The sequence below is a fragment of the Cokeromyces recurvatus genome, assembly GCF_025118155.1.
Source record: "Cokeromyces recurvatus strain NRRL 2243 chromosome Unknown BX663scaffold_20, whole genome shotgun sequence".
Taxonomy (NCBI): domain Eukaryota; kingdom Fungi; phylum Mucoromycota; class Mucoromycetes; order Mucorales; family Mucoraceae; genus Cokeromyces; species Cokeromyces recurvatus.
Window position 1 is genome coordinate 77081 of NW_026251406.1, and position 21127 is coordinate 98207.

General features: G+C 29.6%; 4 protein-coding genes and 1 non-coding gene across 5 annotated transcripts; 4 read left to right on the forward strand and 1 right to left on the reverse strand.

The window, feature by feature from the left end:
• Positions 1–1356: 1356 nt before the first annotated feature.
• BX663DRAFT_553539 (uncharacterized protein) lies at positions 1357–2440 on the forward strand (the record flags this gene model as incomplete). The annotated part of the gene is made up of 5 exons (XM_051531456.1): positions 1357–1581; positions 1672–1816; positions 1900–1973; positions 2041–2229; positions 2300–2440. 5 exons carry the CDS (start codon positions 1357–1359, stop codon positions 2438–2440), a joined length of 774 nt encoding a protein of 257 aa, XP_051380881.1.
• A 3613-nt stretch (positions 2441–6053) lies between these two features.
• BX663DRAFT_544453 (uncharacterized protein) lies at positions 6054–7538 on the reverse strand (the record flags this gene model as incomplete). The annotated part of the gene is made up of 8 exons (XM_051530892.1): positions 7407–7538; positions 7239–7290; positions 7069–7075; positions 6935–6964; positions 6665–6735; positions 6534–6605; positions 6362–6449; positions 6054–6066 (listed from the first exon to the last, which is right to left on the reverse strand). The coding sequence occupies exons 1-8, from the start codon at positions 7449–7451 to the stop codon at positions 6054–6056; spliced, it is 378 nt and encodes a 125-aa protein (XP_051380882.1). The 5' UTR covers positions 7452–7538.
• A 1650-nt stretch (positions 7539–9188) lies between these two features.
• Positions 9189–9260, forward strand: BX663DRAFT_t93. The gene has a single exon. It is a non-coding gene; the product is annotated as a tRNA-Thr (tRNA).
• Positions 9261–14117: 4857 nt separating this feature from the next.
• Positions 14118–15188, forward strand: BX663DRAFT_562621 (uncharacterized protein; the record flags this gene model as incomplete). The annotated part of the gene is made up of 4 exons (XM_051531976.1): positions 14118–14202; positions 14603–14693; positions 14756–14979; positions 15034–15188. The coding sequence occupies exons 1-4, from the start codon at positions 14160–14162 to the stop codon at positions 15186–15188; spliced, it is 513 nt and encodes a 170-aa protein (XP_051380883.1). The 5' UTR covers positions 14118–14159.
• A 4707-nt stretch (positions 15189–19895) lies between these two features.
• On the forward strand, positions 19896–20809 carry BX663DRAFT_553546 (HAD-like domain-containing protein; the record flags this gene model as incomplete). Its single annotated transcript, XM_051531457.1, has 4 exons — positions 19896–19931; positions 19997–20125; positions 20205–20603; positions 20684–20809. The coding sequence occupies 4 exons, from the start codon at positions 19896–19898 to the stop codon at positions 20807–20809; spliced, it is 690 nt and encodes a 229-aa protein (XP_051380884.1).
• Positions 20810–21127: the final 318 nt, after the last annotated feature.

Below are 21127 nucleotides of genomic sequence, written 5' to 3' on the forward strand. Positions count from 1 at the left end.
ATAACTGGGAGTTCCATTTATGAACAAAAGCGGGAAATCCCGATTATAATCTCGGTTATAATATAGATTTTGAACAAAATCGATACCTATTTTGCATATAATAGGGATTTCATACGACAACATGATTTAACGCTTTCTTTCAAAAACATGAAGCATTTCTATAGCAGATGTACATTCCATTGGACTTTATTAATAGAATTATAGGAGCTTTATTGCCTTTTAATCTATTGTTTAATACATTTACTTATTTATCATTTTGAATTATACATTTTTCCTTAATTGTTTACATTTACTAGGCCTTTATATTGCCTTTTTCATTGAACATTATTATAAAAATACTGTTTATAGAAAAATGTGGCTTTTATTTATTTATATATTTTGGATTGTATAATAAAATATGACATATCATAAAAGAAAATAATAGAATACAATACTGAATGCACTATACATATTGAATACAATACATTCAGTATTATATCTAGTTATATACAACCTACCTTGATATTTTTCTTCTTTAGTTTTCAGACACGCTTGATCACTTGTAGTTTAAAATTCTTTTTCAAGGATATATTGCAGGGGCCATCATAGTATTTTATAATTACCAAAGCAATTGATTAGGAATAGCACTTGAACAGAGACAGTAATCTATAGAGTATAATAGTTGAATAATTAATAAAAGAGTTAAAAAGTGTAAAGGAAGAAAGCTTATACATTTTTCATTCAAATATAAAAAAGAACTAGTGATAGATGCTAGTCAACTCTTTGATTCTACTTGAGAGGAAAAAAAATTTTTTTTGTTAATATCAATACAATATATTGTAACGAAAGTTATAGTAGATTAAAGCAGTATCTTAAAAAGTAAATATTAGCTGAATAATATCCAAGAGCAACGAAAGAGATAATAAAAAGGAATACAACTTCTACTTTGAGTTTTCTAAATATGTATGTAAATAAATAAAAAGATTACCAGATAAAAGAACATCTTTAACTTTACCATATTCAAAGATATAACAACACTAAGGAAAGCATTGAATATTGATACCTTTTAAAGAAAGTCGTAAACTATAAACTACAAGAAAAACATTAGTGATGAATATTAATAATAATAGTACTTACCTTAAAAAACAAATAAAAAATAAATAAAAAATAAATAAACAAAAAAGAAAAACGCGTAATAAAATGTGAAAAAAAAATTAAATACTTTACTAGTAAAATCATAATAAAAAAATTGAATATTGAAACAAAAAAAGAAACTAACATTGATTTACCGAAACTATACTTAAGCCTGAATGTTTGATCTCTTCCTGACTCAGTATTTCGATTTATATCATATCATATTATTAATTTATTTGAATAATGTCTGCTCCTGTTAAGAACAACCGAATGATTCCTGAAGTGTTGCCTTCTTCACAAGTTAATCTAACCATAAGAGGCAATAGTAATCCCAGTATTGCTTCTATTGTCGCAAGAATGGACGATATGAATCGTCAAATTGAAGAGTTGAAGACTGCTTTGGCTGCTTCACAAGCTGAGGCATCTTCTCCTTACAAGAGACATTTCGAAAGAAATGCTCATATTTCTGTAAGATAAAAAAAACATTAATAATATTTTACCTACAGATATCAAAGATCAAAAATATATACCTATATAAATTATTATCTCTTTAATTAGGGCAAAATTCGTAGTTACTATGGAAATTATGTGGCTACCAAAGGCTTTAGCTGGGACTTTAAGACTTCTTTGATGAAAGGAGTTAATAATATCATTTATAATGATATTTTACAAGAGATAATAAATTCAGAAAAAGAAATAACGGGTAATCAGAATTTGGAAGTAGACAAGCAAATGGTTACCCACCATATTAGAAAACATTTTGAGTATTTGAAAAAAAACATCTAGAAAAAAATACGTTAAGTGAAGAAGAAATAAATTTGAAAAAGCATAAGAAGAAATTAGAACAAAGAAAGATTTTGGTAAGTATCAATTAATATGCTAATGCCAGTAAAACTTACATACCTTTTTTTTTGCAATTAATAATAGAAACTTGAACGTAGAAGAGAAGTTCAAGGAGAAATGAAAAGAAGAGTTGCACGTCATTATATGGTGTCAAAGAAGGAGTGGGACACTCTTTTGAGTAAAGAGTATATGTCTGATGAAGAAGATGGCTTGACGATTGGTGGTGTAGTCGTATTGAGAAGAAGAAAGATCCCTTCTTGGAGAACAGACAAGGTAATCTAATCAATAATATTAATAAAAAATATTGTAATTTGAAAAATAATATACTTATAATTTTCTTTAGATGACTCAATTTTATAATGAGCTTGATAGACAGTGTCAACCCAAGAAGGGAAAGATTACACCCAGAATTGATGAAGTCGTCGATGTCCCTGTTGATATCAGTTTACTTACACCACTTTCCAGTTGGTGTTACACTAGGTGAAAAAACTGGTGCATAAAAATAATTTTTTTAATTTTTTGACTATATCTCTATGAGAATGCATAGTACATATATGAAAATAGGCTAAATATTAGCTATAAAGAGCTCATATATGTTTGTGAAATTTAAATAAGATTGGTCAATTTTAATTGGACAAAATATACATTAGAAGCTTTATTACGTAATCAACATAGAAACAAGGAGAAGGTAAACTTAGTTAATATTTTGTGTATCCTCCTTTAGCTTTAATAACGGCCTGAACTCTTGATGGCATACTCTCGTAGTAAGGCAACATATCTTCTTTCTGGAACTTATTCCATTCTTTGTCGATTCTATTCCATAATTCATTGATGTTCTTTGGGTGTGTTGGATATTCTGCCAATCTTATCTTTAAGTGATGCCAAAGGTGCTCTATGGGATTTAAATCCGGACTATTAGGTGACCATACATGCATATAGTTTATACCTTTTGTTTCAAGCCATTTTCTAGTGAATTTTGATGTGTGCTTTGTGTCACCATCTTGTTGAAGGATAACATCTTCTTTACTCCACCCATAGTACTCTAATGTATCCATGTATGTAGTCCCTAGGATATACGTGTATCCTTCGGAATCAAGAGTTTTATCTTCTATTTTACATGCATAACCTGGTCCTTCGGCTGTCATACAGCCCCACATCAATAAAGAGCCGCCACCATGCTTTAAAGTTTGCTTATAGTGATGAGGACGAGTAGGATGACCCCTTTGCTTCCAAGTATATTGAACCCCATCTGACCCCCATAGATTTATCTTTGTTTCATCTGAGAATATAACTTTCTTCCAGTCTTCAACTGTCCATTCTTTATATTTCTTAGCCCAATAAAGTCGTTTCTTCATATGCTCGTATCTGAGAAAAGGTTTCGATTTTTTTAATGTTGCATAAAGGCCAAGCTGATATAAAATTTGAATTGTTCGACGATAACTGATATTTATATGATTGTGCTTCAGCCATTGGTGGGCAGCTCTGGCTGTGGGTAAAGAACCACACCTAACTTTAAAACGCAATGTAACTGCTATTGTCGTGCTTAAATTAGAGGTTCTACCACCAGAGGGTCGTTTATAGCTAGGGTTAAGCTTCTTTTTCAACCTATTAACTGTCCATTTTGATACCCCAGTGCGTTGAACAATATCAGCAGTAGACACTCCATCAAGAATAAGTGCTTTAACTGAGTTGTGAGTTTCTCGACTATGTGTAAAAGGCATTTTATGAATAGTAGTGATAGATAAAAAGATATAGAAAATAAGGCAAAATGAAATAGGTGAACCCTGCTTATTTATATATCTCATTAAAGTGAAGCAGTGCCTCCGTGGTGTGATCCATAAATAATGACGTAACTATACGTAACTATGATAATATAGTCATAATTTGTAAATATGACGTATTTTTTAGAGTGTCAAAAAATGAGTTTATTATAAAAAATCACCATGACGTAATGTAACGTTACACAATCGTCACTATCCTGTCTAGTGTTTTATACTCTTTCAATTGCATTTTAGATCAACTTTCTATCTTAAGGGAAACACGAGATACAACAATTTTACGTTTTATGCACCAGTTTTTTCACTTACTGTATAAAACTGACGCATTGCAATATGAACAATAATAAAAAATTAAAAAAAATTAATACAAAGACTAATATGAATATGAATAAATATATTTTAATACCTTTGACTTTGTCTTGTTTCTTTATTTTTTTTACTGAATAAAATAAAAAAATGTCGATATATATCATAGATTTAAAAAATAAACTGGAAACCATTATGATAGTATATTTTGTATTCTTTTTTTTTAATGATGAGTTGATGGAGATCAATGGTAATGTTAATTTTGTTAAAATAATTCAACATTGCAGTAATTAGAGAACAGATTCTCACTATTGATACAATTAATATCGCTAATGTGGACTGGAATTCATTACTTCTCTAGAAATCCGTGTTCTTCTGATTAAAAGACTGAAATTGAGATTAGGTTTTTTAAAATTTTTAAAAATGAGATGAATGAAATTAAATAAAATAAAAAAAAATCTTTGTCATTTTTTATTTAAAATGAGTAATCACTGATTTTTTTATGAATTTGATCTTAATTCTCTTTTTCTCTTTTTTTTACATGTGTTGTAATCATGTTGACGTAACATTACATAAATACAATTATAATAATTGAAAAAAGAATAACTAGATTTCCCTAATTAACAGTTACATTAGATTTATTTTTTCACATGTGTTATTTTAATTAATTAACATCAATGTTCACATCAGCATAAATAAAATAATCATATATTTTGTTTATTAGTTGTCCAACTAAATACTTTAATTGTTCTCCATTTCAGTTAATAATCTATATATATGTTTTTTTTAATTTTTGCTGTTTTGTATATTTGTATATTAAAAAAAGAAGATTTTAAAATCTTATCGTTTTTTTTAACTGACGTCAGTAAAATAAGAATATTTACATTTTAGTAAATATTTTCTTGCTGGATTAAATAGCCGCCAATTTTAGCTGTCAGCTTTAAAAAAAAATAAACAAAGAAATTGCAAAGTGCTTTTCAAATTCAGATTAAACCTTCAAATTTCAATTTCCGTTAGTCTGATTGGCTAAAGCTCCAAAATTTATAATTTTTACAAGTGATATTGCTCACAACCAAAATAAAAAATATTAATATTTGCAGTAAACATGTATTTTTTTTTTACATATATTCAAAATAATTCAATATATAATGTATATTATATTTTTTATTTGAACATTCTATAGTAAAAATTGATAAAATTATAAACTTTAAAATTTTACCAAAATTTTGCATATAACCTGTATCGTAGTAGGTCCCGGTTATTAAAAGTTTTTCCGGTGGACTAAATTTTTGTGTGCAAATTTATATTTCTATACCACTTGTCAACAATGATACGTCTGCGGTGCTTAGGTGTCAAATAATAAAATAAATACTGATAAACTAAACTTAAATATAAAAACTAAATAAGACTCAAACTCAAATAACCAAACGAAACGACAATCTTGACAATATCTTCTTTATCCAAGTTCTTCTCTTGACAATGTTTATTAATATTCTTTTTCAATTGCCTCAGCTGTAATTGTAGTACTCAATGCACGCAATTAATTTATTATCAAAAAAAAGCTCTCTTTATTAAAGATTTAAGAAAAATAAAATATTTATCATAATTATAAGAAAACACCCGGAAATAACTACAAGTCACGTGACACTGGAAGCAATTTGGTGTGTATTATCCTTGAATTCGACCTGTAAACAGATGTTTCAAATAGTGATTCCAGGTTACCTTTAAACGGACGTTTAAAGGGTATCCTTGAATCACAGCTTGAAACAGATGTTTAAAGGTACTGTATTACATCTGTGAAAGCTCTGAAAAAAACACGAACTGACCTTCATTTTAGAATTATATAACCCTTTTCATTTGCTACTTCTTTAACGACAGCATCCTTTACTATTGGCCTTATTATGAATGATTCTCAATTTTATGTTTACATTTAATTGGACCATATACACATCTTTTTGTGGCTTTTATATTACATATCCTTTTGCTTTATTGGTTTAAAATATTATATATTATTTATTTTGTAGGCCTTTACATGCCATATATAGAATCTTATTTATATATATTTGTTTACAAAAAACGCGATTTTTATTTATAAAAATAATAATAATAATAATAATAATAATAATAATAATAATAATAATAATAATAATAATAATAATAATAATATAATAATACAATAATACAATAATACAATAATACAATAATACAATAATACAATAATACAATAATAATATAGAAAATATATTTATATAATATTGTATTCATTGCATTTCTTTGTATAGTCGAAATAAAGTATTGTATATAATAGAAGAAATACTTACCTTTGATACGTCTTCATTAGCACAAACACTTGTATTAGCCAGTAGAACCTTTTGTAATAACATGTGCAGTAGTTACAAGAATCTTTATCTATATATCAATAATTAAAAATAAAGTAAATATTAGCTATTGTAATCCTATAGAAGAAATTATACTCTACTCTAAAGTGTTTACCTTTTAAAGGACCCAAAAGAAAAGCGATTAGTAACTGCCAATGTATGCCAGAATTAACTAGAGAAAGTAATACTATTTATACAAATTAATAAAAGTTAGAATTAATAATAAGATAGAAAAATAATACATACCAAAAAGTATTTGAACATATCGTTTATCCTTAGGCACAAAGAAGGGATAAAAGTAAAAAGAGTGGCACTTACTAAATAGTAAACATATAACAGCATAAGATATAAATTGAAATAAGATTTATACAAAAAAGAATAGCTTACCTTATATATTATAACAACTTATCTATTATTACAACTTATATATTATTGCAACGTTTCCTATTAATATTATTCAGTCGAAGAGTTAAATGAATCGATCGATATCAACTTCGTATTACATAGAATACTTACCTTCTTTGATAAATACAAGTTGCATTTTTCCTATTTTTTTTTTTTGAAAATAAAAATAACGCGTCAGTATAAGATTATTGTCTTTTATCAAATGATATTATATTAATGAATGACAATTAAAAGGATATACTTACCTAATAGCTATCATTGATTAGCATTAATGTTGTAAAGAAAATAATTGAGAAAAGATAAAAGAAAAGATAAAAGAAAAGATAAAAGAAAAGGAAAGAAAGAAAAGGAAAGAAAAAAAAAGAAAAGAATAAAATTTTTTCGTCGAAAGTTAACTGAATTATATAAAACTTACTGAGACACGTAGTGGTGGTGATATCAAGTGTCATTACAAGAGGAAAATGAAACTGGAATTAAATTATACTTATAGTACATATTTTTAATTACAAAGTACTAACTCACTAAGCAACAATATAACAATAACTCTAGAAAGTTGAAAAAAGAAGGACAGTATTTGCTGTACATGGTGAGGCAATCTCTCAAAGGCTACAATTGCCGTACAAGACATGTCAAATCTTCTTAAAGGAGGAGTACATGTCTGATGAGCTTGGAAATGTAACGTTATTGAAGAGAAAGCGTCCTATTCTATTTGGAGAAGTAAACTTGTAAATCAAAAAAAAATACATTTGTATTTCATTATTATAACACAAACTAATATGTATTGTTGCCTTTTTTTTCTCTACAAGCTGCAATCTCGTTGTATTAAGTTATCAGTATTATCATAGTCCAATAATCATATACTATATAGAAAAAAAAAGCGAATATTATCATGTTAATCGGCTTGGTAAATGTAAATTACTTTTATTCACGATTGACATCGTAAACACACAATTACTCATGGCTCATTACGCATTGAGAAATAAATGTAAATAATATAAAAAGCTGTTATAATTGTTCTGAATGATGTTAAACTTTTTTTTATTTTTTTTTCTAATTAATATAATGTGTTAATTTAAATGGGTAATAATGTTGACATTATATACATGATTGAACTTTATAGCGATAGGTGAATGCATGCGTATTATACATTTGGTACATTAGCATCTATATTTTTGGTTATTGATGGTTGCATGTTGACTAATTATAGTGATTCCTATAAACGCTTTAATAAAGACAGTAATAAATCTAAAGAACTAAAAAAAAAAAATCACAGTGGCTCGTGTTATTTGACATAGTTGAGTTTCAATAACAATTTAAATTTTATGTTTCTTTTTTAAATAAAAAAAATACAAAGCACATTTGCATGTTCATCATTTAAATCGTTTTTTATTTATTATTGCAACAATACGATGTTCACTTGATTATTTTCAAAACAGATTACTATGTATTTTTATAATTTATTTATTTTTTTTTTGAAATTGAAATAAAATTAGAGTTGAAATGTGTTGACATTAACATTAACCTTGGAATCTGCTCATTACTCATTAAACTCATTATTATTATTTTGTTTGCTGAATACAAAAAAGATGAAATAATTACACAAATATAAATAATTTTTATATACTTTATTCTATTGAATATAATATAAAGAGACAACATCTATTAATCATATTATTCAAAAAAAATGAATATGTGTTTATTTTTACTTTATTTTTTTTCTACCTTTTTATTTTTCTATTTTCTTTTTTCTACTCTTTTTTTTGGACCACTTTTTTTTATATTTTTTTTATACCTTTTTTTTTATACCTTTTTTTTATACCTTTTTGTTATAACCTTTTTTTTACTTTGACTTTTTATTTTATTTTTATGTGTTTAAAACCTACAACAGCTTGCTTACTTTGAAAAAAGACATCTACATTTAAAATACCGATATTTTTCATAGAATAAGCTCTAAAAATACTTAATTTTTTCAAAAAAAATGACAAAGTACTTTAAAATACAGCAATTTTTTTTTAATTTTTTTATTTAGCCAATAATTTTTATTAAAATCTCTCAATAAAAAAATATATTTTACAGCTAAAATTGACAAAATATAAAAATTAATAAAACAATGAGTTTTTGCAGTACACTTTTCGTTTTTTTTTGTATATATGTTTATAAAATAACTATACTAATATGAATATAATTTTTATTTGGCAGTTTTATATCAAAAAAACCAAAAAACCAAATTTCACCAAAAACAGTGAAAAAAAATTAATGCTTAAACATCTGTGTAAATATCCTGGAAACACCTCTTGCTTCCAGTGTGACTGGTAACTTTAGAAGTGTAATTTGGGAGTTATTACTCACCTTGTCAACAACAATTGCCCTTATAGCTCAGTGGTAGAGCGTTTGTCTTGTAAACAAAAGGTCCGTTGTTCAATCCAGCGTGGGGGCAATTTTTTTCTATTCTGCAGTAGCTGCGGGAACTTGCTTAACTTTTTTTTTCTACTTTATACACTATGTCTGGGTGTCAACGTTTAGTATAATTTACAAAATTGGTTAATTCTAAATGTTTAATTGGCTAAATAAAAATATTACTTTGTTTTTTTTGGTAAAACTACAATATGAAATAAATGAATTTAGTAATTTGTATATCCTTCTTTAGTCTTAATGACAGCTTTAGTTCTATGTCAACTTTTTGGCACAGTTATTTAACGTTTTTTTGTGTGGGTAGGGTATTGACCTAATCTTGATTTTAACTGATTGCCGATGTGCTCAATAGAGCTCAAGTCTGGACTATTAGGTGCCCACGTATGCATATAGTTAATGCCCTCCTGTTGAAGCTGTTATAGAATAAGCTCTGGATATAAGCATAAGTAGTGTTATAGTGACCCACGAAACTGGCCCAATGTTCTGCATTTTTTTCCTTTAGTGATACATTACTCGCCGTTAGAACAAGCTACATACACAATTCTTGTATCACTATAACCACTGAAGAGTTCTCTACATACTTATATATAATTTAATGTGGAAATATAATTTATAATTTAAACAGAAATTAAAGTTTAAAAGAATGATGTACACTATTTCCCAAAATTATTGGGCGAAAAAAGTGAAAAAAAATGGACCTGTTGTATATATGATGATGTATTACAAAATATAGTATAGATATTCAATCATTATCAAAGTGGGATGATGTTATCATATATTAGTGGTGCACTTCATGTACACGATACTAATCTACTTTAGTATATGAGACACACCTGTGTTAGAATGAAACTATAAAATTACAGAGATGTTATGTAATAGATGTCTTAAACATGAAAGAAGAATAGTTGCTAATCAATATATAAAATACTTAATATTGAAAATTAATTACCTATAAGAAGCACTATCTTCAGTATGGTTATGCACAATTATAAACAATCTCTAAAGAGTTATAGAATAGAAACTTGAGGAGTTGATTAGAAGATGATAGAGATATATGTTTCAATAAAGAAACAATATTGTATCAATTCGAGATCATTCTGAAGTTCTAAAAAAATTATTTAGTTTAATTTGAGATACCATTGGTAACTAATTATTTGAATCAGATTAGCATTTGAAACATAACTGACAGCTGAGATTAATTGATCAGTCAGGTTCTTCATTATCAAGGTTAAACAAGATTCATAATTATCTATTGGATATGTCTATGGTTTTATAATATTAAATCAAGAAGTTTTACCCGTTTCCAGAAGATATAAATAAGGATCCATTTTGTATAATTTTAAAAGGACAGCTTTTTTGAAATAAAAGAATTAAACAAAGTTTTCACAGACTTTTATTGTTTCTTATATTTTTCTTTTATATTATTTTTTCTTCTTAATCAATAGGACCAAAGTCAGAAAAAAATTAGGCTCATAAATTATTTTAAAATGGGTTCAAATGTTGGTGGATCAAGTGCACCAAATTATTTATTTCTTTTAAATGGGCTTATAGTCTAAACAATTACTAAATTTTGAGATAGAATACGTACAGAAACCTTGAAGGTCACTGATAAGTACTTCGTTACAAGCATCTTGGATTCGCGAGGTTAATGTTTCTTCGTCTAAAAATGTCTCTCTCTTTAGCTTACTCTTACATACAGTCCAAAATTGCTCAATAGGATTAAGCTCCGATGAGTAGGGTGGAAGACAAATACATCCATAACCTCAACCCTCAATATAGAGTTGGATGTCTTTGTTGGTATGAATAGGGGTATTATCCATTACGATGTAATAACCCTTTAATTCATCATATTTATCCATAACGTCCAAGGTGCCAGCAATGAAGTTAAGGTAATGGCCTGTTACGGTACCACCTTTTCCCTTTTTCTTAGTCAAGGATGGCCCATTAACCACAGTTTTCCTTTTCTATTGAGAAGCCGTTAATTTGGGTCGTTTTACTCTCTCGTTGACAACACCCAGGGTGGATAAAACACCAAAAACTGTTGTCATTTTTGCCCTTGTCTTGGGCACACGAACAACGGCACGAGATCCTTTTTTAGATCATACAAAAGAACGTTTTATGTTAATGTGAAATGCGGCTTCATCAACAAAAACACAATTACTCATGAAGTTCATACACTAACTCAAAAAATGGTTTCAATGTTCTCTAAAAATTCAGTTTTTTTCTTTTTTCTTCACATCATTAAACTGAAACGGCTAAAAATTGAACACAGTAATAGTGTGCATATATTTCCATTTTTGGTAGAAATCTCTTCATAGTCACGTGATATACGGTCAACTTACTGGTTTTGAAAAATGATCACCCCATTGAAACCATTTTTTGAGTTTTCTATTTTTTTCGCATAAATTTACTGATTTTATGTATATGTGACTGCTATTGAGAAAGTAAGTACTATGAGCATGAGGGACCCTGTAGGTATTTTATTGTTTGTTCATCTATTCATTTTTTTCCAATTAAGAATTGCAATCTATAAAAAAAACATAAAGCCCATTTCTGTTGAAATTAAGCAAAACATTGAATGTCTTCTTCGTGATGGCGGTCAATATAGTGACATTAGTAAGCGTACAGGTGTCTCAGTTGCAACGATTAGTCGCATTTCAAAAGAAATCGGCATTACTCGAAATGCCCATCATGGTCGTAATGGAACATTCAGCACTAATGAGGGTAGATTAATATTACGAAAGTTTGCAACTGGTCAGTTTACTACAGCAGCACAAGCAGCTAGGAGACTTCAAGGAGAAGGTAAGAAAGTAAGTGCGCAAACTATTCGTAATCTCTTGAAAGATGGAAATTTCGAATCTGATGTCAAACCGTCATCTGTGCCATTGACATCTGAGCGAAAAAAAGAACGACTTCAGTTTGCAAAAACGTATCGTAATTGGACTGTACATGACTGGAGAAGGGTTGTATTTAGTGATGAAACAAAAGTGAATCGTTTAGGGTCCGATGGCAAGATATGGACCTGGGTCAAAAAAGGAGAGCCTCTGCGGGACCATAATCTGAACTATAAATACAAGCATGGCGGAGGAAGTCTATTTCTTTGGAGTTGTATTACTAGTCAAGGACCCGGCTTTATCACTAAAATTGATGGTGGTATGGATTCCAAGTTATATTGTGAAATCCTTGAAGGCGATTTCCTCGAAACACTAAAAGATTATGGGCTTAAAGTTGAGGATGTTGTTTTTCAACATGATAATGATTCAAAGCATACATCTAAAATGACTACCAAATGGCTTCAAGATCATCATGTTGAAGTACTTAATTGGCCAGCATATTCACCAGATTTGAATCCTATAGAAAATTTCTGGTATTTTTTAAAACGCGAATTATATAGTTTTGAAGAACCCCCTAAAAGTATGCATGAATTATGGAAACGTGTAGCCAATATTTGGTACAAAAAAGTAACGAAAGAGATGTGTCTTAAATACATTGATAGTATGCCAGACCGTATTGAAGCAGTCATAAAAGCTAAAGGAGGAAAAACAAAATACAGTGACTCACAAAACTGTTCACGAATTTGCAAATTTTACATAATTAGTGACATTTATTAGTTATGTTATATATCAACAGTATATAAAACTTATATTTTTAGAGAGCTTAAGACTCGGACATTTTATGTATAGAAAAGTTTAATAGAAAAAATTTATTAATTATTATTGAACCGGCTTTCAAATTACAGTATACAGCGTGAACAGTTTTGTGAGGCCCTAACGAAACTGCTAATTATGAAGAAATTGAGGGTTCAGTACTTCGTCCAGTAACCTTTCGCCTCGATACACTCTTCTATACGACGTGGCATACTTTCAATAACCTTTCGGCATTCTTCTATAGTGATTACCTTATACCATATATGTACTACCCGTTCATATAGCTCATTCATGCCTTTTGGAGGCGTATCATATTCATTTAGACGAACCTTTAATAAACGCCACATGTTTTCGATTGGATTCAAGTCAGGAGACTGTGCAGGCCAATCCATAAGCTGATAATCCTGTCTATTGAGGTATTCTAGGACTACAGTTGACGTATGCTTTGAGTCATTATCTTGTTGGAAAATGATTTGGTCACGTCTGAGGTTCAATTGTTCACATGTATGCTGAATAGTATATGACAAATCTTCCTCCAAAATGCTTTTATAGACATAACGGTCCATTGTTCCTTCGATCTTGCAAATCCAACCTACACCTGCGTAGGTAATGGCACTCCAAAACATTAGACCGCCTCCACCATGCTTTCGTGTTTGCTTGACATGCTGCGGCTGAAGCGTCTCACCGTCTCGTATCCATGCCCAAACACGTCCATCAGAATTAAATCTGTTTATTTTTGTTTCATCAGACCATACTACACGCTTCCAATCGTCTATAGTCCAATTGCGATGTGCAAGACACCATTCAAGTCTCTTTTTTGCATTTGTATCGCTTAGGGCAGGCTTCTTTTCCTTTTCGAAAGATCCCAAACCAGCTTCTTTTAGGGCTCGACGAATAGTCTCAACACTGACATCAATACTATAATCCATTTTCAGTTGTTTTTGGACTTGAACCGCATTTTCTAAACGCCCTTTGGTTACTAAATGCACACAATGCCTTTTATCTGCTGCAGACAAGATACTGCGCCTTCCGCCTTTATTCTTATCTCTGTTATTGCAATTTTGTTTTCCAATTTTGGATACTGCACCAAGACTAATTCCAACCCTTTTAGCTACTTCTCGGGTGCTGGCCCCAGATTTCAAGAGAGAAATAACACTATCACGTTGATCCGCAGTAATTCCAGCCATATTCAATAAACGTACCTTTATATGTAAGTTAAAACCTAGTAATATAGAGTAAAAATGATATAAAATTAAGTCTGAACAAGAAGCTGAACTATGGCTGAGTATAAGCCCGATATGGGGCAATTACCAAGTTGTGGTAACGACTTTTTAATTTTTTAATACACGGCCACAAAACTGTTCACACGGACATGTTAATTTGAAAGCCAGATTTTAGACTCCGTAGTTATCCAGTTAAAATAATATGATTATATATAAACTAAGCAGATGTGAAGCTTTCGAATGATATATTATATGTGAATCTACTGTGTTAACTTTGAATGTTAATTTTTGCATATCTGTAAAATTTTGGAAAACGTGAACAGTTTTGTGAGTCACTGTATTATTAACTTGAGAAAACATTGATACTGCTGTTGATGCCATTTTGATTGGTCTGAGAAACCTGTAAGTATAGCATAAAAGTAATACGCGTTTTACTTATGTATTGACGCATTTTTTTCCATTAGTACGGAAAGAATACCAATAACTGAATTTACTAGAAAAATCCAAGAAAGAACATTGTGGAACTTACGTTGATTCTGTTTTTCATCCTATCATTGAAGATCCTGATTCAAGAAAGCAATTTTCATGGTACGCTATTACTTAAAAGAATTTGAATATACGAAGAACTGACCAATGAATGATATTTACAGGTGTGATATTCAGATAAACAGTTCAACTCAAAGACCAGACTTTGTAGGAAGAATATTGAACAATGTTGTTTGGAATGGCCCTGTTACCGTGGGTGAAGTAAAGGGAGAAGATACAAAAGACGATATATACGCGACTCTTTTGGACTTAATTAGAATTGGTCGATTTTCTAAACAATCCATTGACAACAATTTCTATGAAGGATTGATTGGTGTTCATACTGTTGGTAAGTTGTTGCTAAAGCTGGTTTTTGGACTTCTAATTAAACTTGCTTTTGTAGGTTTGACAGTGACAGTCTATTATACCTGTTTGCTTGATTCTGGACTTTATGTAATGATTGAAATTTGCACCATAAGTATGCCTAGAGACACTACTCAACTCAGAGCATATGTTGCCGCTTGTGAAGATCTTTTATCTGTTCACCATTTACAGTAGGTGGAAAAATGGTCCGGATATTTTGACAAAAATGACAAAAACACTTATAATTAAAGAACAAATAAAGCAAATAACACAGAACAAAATGTATTTAAAAGAGAAAATTGTCTAGTTTTATTGAAATAAATTTTAAGAATTATGATTGGTTGAAAAATATTTAAGCCGGAAGGTTAAAATAGTAATGTATATGCGAACCACATTTCGGGGTATAGGGTGTTTCGAAATTATTCACGCACTCTTTGAAAAAAATTTCAAGCAGTTGAAAAAATAAAAATCAAGCACTAACTAAAAAAAATTCACGCATTGACTAAAAAAAATTCGAGCATTAGCTAAAAAAAAATTCAAGCACTAAATTCAAGCACTAAATGATTAAAAATCAAGTACATTAAGCTTTATTAAATGGGCTTTCTGTTTAAGCAATCATCAAACTTCCCTACTGAATATCTACAAAAGCCTTGCAAGTCACTGGTGAGCACATTATTGCAAGCTTCCCTAATTTTGGAAGATAATGTCTCCTCCTTTAAAAGTGCTTCTCTCTTTACTTTACTTTTGCATACTGACCAAAATTGCTCAATGAGATTAAGTTCAGGCGAGTAAGGTGGAAGGTAAACACATCCATAGCCATGAGACTCAATATACTTTCTGATATCGACGTGGTTGTGAATGGGACAGTTATCCTTTATCAAATAATGGCCTCTGAACTCTTCGTATTGATTCATTATTTGTATAGTCTCTGCTACAAAGTTGAAATAGTGTCCAGTTACCGTCCCACCTTTCCCCTTCTCTTTTTCCTTTTTTTTTATAGCTCCACCTGGCCCTTTTCTCTTCTTTGAATTCGAGGCAGCAACGACTTTAGGGACCTTCAATTGGATGTTAATTACACCCAAGGGCGATATTGCTCCTATGATAGTATGAGATGCTGCCTTGGTTTTTGGGATTTCCACTATTGGAGTCTCTCCCACAGGTGCCCATGCCATACTGCGCTTCATGTTTATGTTGAAGCCCGATTCGTCGATGAAGACACAATTGATCATGTAATCTATATCAGTTTTTAGAAGCTCAGTAACCCATTGAAACCTAGCCTCTATCTTTGCATCAGCGTTGCGCTCTGCAGGTCGGAAAAGAGCTCTCTTCACTGACAAACCACCGTGAGTGGTGACATATTTATAAAGGGAAGATCTCGATATGTTCAAGTCGGTAAACTGACTAGTAAGTCCCTCCATCATCTCATCTAGAACAATACCTGACTTTTGGTCAATAAGATTTATGAGATATTCCTTTTGTTCTGAGTTTATTGTCAAAGGTCTTCCAACGGGTCTTCCACTACCTGGCTTTCTCAAGTATAGGTCTTCTCCACTCTCTATACTTTTTTGTCCTTTCGTATACCATGTTTGAGCAGTACCTGGGGGTATGTTTAACTCTCTGGCAGCTCCACGAATCGACATAGTCTTCTCAAATACAAGAAAATAAAACTTCTCCACATCTTCTTTCTTATGTTTTCGGTATGTTCTCTCCGTCTTCTTCTCAGGCTTCGCTCCCAATTCGGAACTTGTCTCTTCGCCTTTGTTCGCTTTTTTTGTTTTTTCGGGCGGTTTGAGATCCAAGTAAGAAGTGAAAGTGGTTATTGAGGTCAAGGGGTACTCCTCATTGTCAACCTCCATCTGGTATTCGATAACTTCGTCGCCATTTTCATCGGTTAACTTCCCATTACCATCGTCAAAATAAATTGTGGCCATCAAATCTGATAATAACTAAGAATTCGTAAGAAAAAAATGAAGTAAACGTAATAACGTTGTGCACGATTTTTTAATCATTTAGTGCTTTGAATTTTTTTTTAGCTAATGCTCGAATTTTTTTTTAGTCAATGCGTGAAATTTTTTTTAGTTAGTGCTTGAAATTTCTTTTGGTTAGTGCTTGATTTTTATTTTTTCAACTGCTTGAAATTTTTTTCAAAGAGTGCGTGAATAATTTCGAAACACCCTGTACATCAAAATTTTTCAGTACTATGTATAACCGCTCTTAGCATCACTTACTACTGTTTTGAGTACAAAGATAAGGAAAGAGAAAAAAGAAAAGACAAGTCTGTGAAAACTTTGTATAGTTTATTAAAGAAAAATAATACAAAAATTGTACAAGAAGAAAATAATATGGAAAAATGACGAGGGCTATTTATATGTTTTTTGCAAGGTAAGTGATATTAATAGAAGTGTGATTTAGATAAGTAAATACTGCTATTATAAAGCCTTTATGCACAAATATTGTCTCCGAATAATTCTACTTGTAATAAGATTTATTTTTATCTTTATTTTCCCTGAGCTGTCGCTGTTACTAAAAATAGAAAATAGAATATAAGATATAATATATCATTATTTCCAGGGTCTGGGGTCTAGAGTCTAGGGTAAGCAACGCGTTAATATTAATTCACAATGAATATTCCAGCTATAACAATTCTAATTGTTGTGGTTTAGGTGAATTAAATAATTAAAATAAAAGAAATAACCAATAAGACAGACAGAAGGAGTACGTTGAGACTTATCAATAAGTTTTATTAAGAAATGAATTAAATCAATTATAATTCAAGTATACAAAATAAGAGTTAATAATGTAAGAGTATTTATATATTTTGTGGATAAGAATGATGAGTAATAAAAAGATAAAAACATAACAAATTGTAGGTGATGATATAATTATAGAATGATTACTAAGAGTTATTATAGATCTATATCCATGCCTTTTGTATATAACTAATATGTGTATTCTGAGTGGAATCAATTATTACGCGTATTTGTATTATTCTTAGTTTACCCCAGTTTAACTTGTATAAAGTTATTTTTATAAATTTATATTCAGCAGAACAATAATAGAAGAAAGTATATTTTTAGATGTAGGACTTATTAATTATTTTTTTAAACAAGGGTAAATAAATTCTTAATATGTCTATAGACAGAATTATCATACAAGTGCACTATATATATTCTATTATGACTATTTATCTTATTGAATTAAGTTATAAATCTTACAACCATGACAGTTTTAGTTACTATTTGTAAATCAGTACTTGAATCAGATATATAGCTTTTGAAACACATTTGACAACTGGAATTAATTTAGTAATCTGATTCTTCATTATCAAGGTCAAACGATATCTACCACTATCTATCATGTATGTCTATGGTTCTATAATAATATTGATCTAAGAAGTTTTACTTGTTTCCAGAAGATATGAATAAGGACCCATTTTGTATATTTTTTGGAATAACTGAATTTTTGAATAAAAAATTAGACGAAGTTTTCACAGACTCTTTTGCTTTTTATTTTCTATCTTTATTTTCTGTTTTTTTTTCCTCTTTTAAACAACAATATGAACTAAAGTACAGTATAAAGGGTAATAACATAATACAAATCTTACAGATACAATATTAATATAACAATCTTATAGAAAAGTATAAATAGCAGACATTTTATATAGATATTTTTTCTCAGTTAACTTTAATTGATATGATAATTTTTTGTATTAACAAAAATGTTGGCAAATCTTACACATTTTACCTCTGTTTATCTTAAATTTTTTATTTCAACGTAAATATCACGTCCTATGCTCATAGTTAATAGGAAACACTAATTTTATAATAATCAAATGACTAGACACATTTCTGGATTATAGTTTTTTTCCTGTTGTTGCGTATCATAAGGATTTAGATAGTCTTCTTCTCGATGTGCCCTTTGGACTTTTTTTTTGAACCTAAAAGTCGAGCTGATGATATTTACCAGTCATCCAAATATTAATTTTTATTTCGTATGAAAAAAAAACGTCCTGCTATTTTGAAATCTGTTAATAAAAGAAAAAAAAAAGTTGTAGCAAATTGAATTTACATCAAATTACACTTATATCCATTGTCTATAATCAGACTGTATCATAAAACTATTATATTATTGTAGAATTATTAACTTTTTTTTTTTTTTTTTTTTTTTTTTTTTTTTTTTTTTTTTTTTTTTTTTAAAAAAAAAATACTTATAACGCTAACACTAAATTCTTTATATCTTTTTATTTCTTTCTCGGTCTATAGTCTTACTCTTACCTGTAAGTCACAATATACGACTCTTACATTAATACAAATTAAGTAATATAAAGTAATTATAGCTAAGGCTAGTACCTACTCTATATTCTATAATACAACTGTCAGACTTCAAATACAAGTGATTGTCAACACGTGCTGTCAATAAAAAATCAAGAAGACAAGTAATATTGGAAGAAACATATTTGTATCCATAGTTACAAATTAATTTACTATCCACGACTAGTTAGATTACACACTGATAGAAATAGTTTGATGAATAAGCCATTTGGAGGGTAATCATAAAAAAAATGTTAATAACAAACATATTCATGAAAAAAACTTAGTTTTATTATTTTTTAACAATGCATCTTTTTCTTTGTTTTTCTTATTTAAAGGTTTTCATTGAACTATAGTGTATGATAGGAAAACACTCTTTTTGTCATTTCAGGTAGTATAATAAGAATAATAGTAATTCTTCTTCGTGGCTATCTATTAAAGCCATATTAGCACTAGTTGTATTTTTTTTTTTTAAAAAATCGGAACAGAGTTGGCTAAGCCGCAATTATAACTCAAATCTCAATGTTAGGAGTTATATTCGATTGTTTCTTCTCCCCCTTTTTTTTAACCTGAATTTTGTACCTATAAAAAAATGGCAACTCGCATTACTCATTGCATTTTTGACATGGTATATTTTTTTTCTTCTTCTTTCTATTTAATTTTCTTTAGTTATTTATACTGTTACTATATTAGGATGGTCTTTTATTAGACACAGAACGTGTTTATACAGAAGTTACTCAACAAATCTTGGACAAATACACTAATGGACTTAAATTCACTTGGGATGTTAAAAGTCAATTAATGGGAAGATCAGGCGATGAAGTACGTAAAAAAAAAAAAAAAAGATTGTAAGCTCTCTTTTTTCCTCCTTCCCTTATAACTAACAAATATAAACTTGCAGTCAGCAGCCATAGTTGTTGAAACTTACAAATTACCTATGACTCCTACTAAATACTTGGAAGAAACTGCCCTCATCCAACAAGACCTTTTCCCTCATGCTAAACTTCTTCCCGGAGTAGAAAGATTGATTCGCCATTTACATGCTCACAAAATTCCCATCGCTGTTGCCACTTCTTCAACACGGGCAAAATTTGATCTTAAAACATCACTTAATAAGGAAATTTTTGATTTGTTCGACGTTGTTATTTGTGGCGATGACCCAGAAATTAAGAATGCTAAACCTTCACCTGATTTGTTCTTGGCCGCTCAAAAAAGATTAGGTAATCCTCCTGCAGAGAATTGTTTAGTGTTTGAAGATGCTGTAAATGGTGTCTGTGCTGCTCTGAATGCAAAGATGAATGTAAATGTTAATCGAATTTTTTTTTACACGTAAACTTGTTAACCTTGTGGGGGGTTTTTTTTTGTTTCTCTTTTATGTAGGTTATTTGGATTCCAGATGAGAACATTAAGGCTTTGACTGGTGATCATGATCATGGTGCAACTTTAGTGTTGGGAAGTATGACTGATTTTATACCTGAGGCTTTTTTGCTTCCTGCCTTTAAATAAATATACGTATTAAAGTTTTGAGAACTTGTGTATGTATTGGATTAGCAAGAGATATTTGAAAGCAGAGTATGAGTAGCTTATTCTTTTATTCTTAAAAGTGAAAAAAAAAGGAAATAATTAGAATAGACGAAAATTCTTAAAGCTTGATTGAAAAAAAAAAAAAAAAGAAACTGATAAAGTGAAACAGGTGGTGAAAAAAAGAAAATATCGATTTACTATTCCAACAAGTAAATGACGTTACACTTTATACTATACATGCAATTTTATTTAAAATTCTTCTTTCAATATAATACTCTTTCAATAATTTTATATGCATTC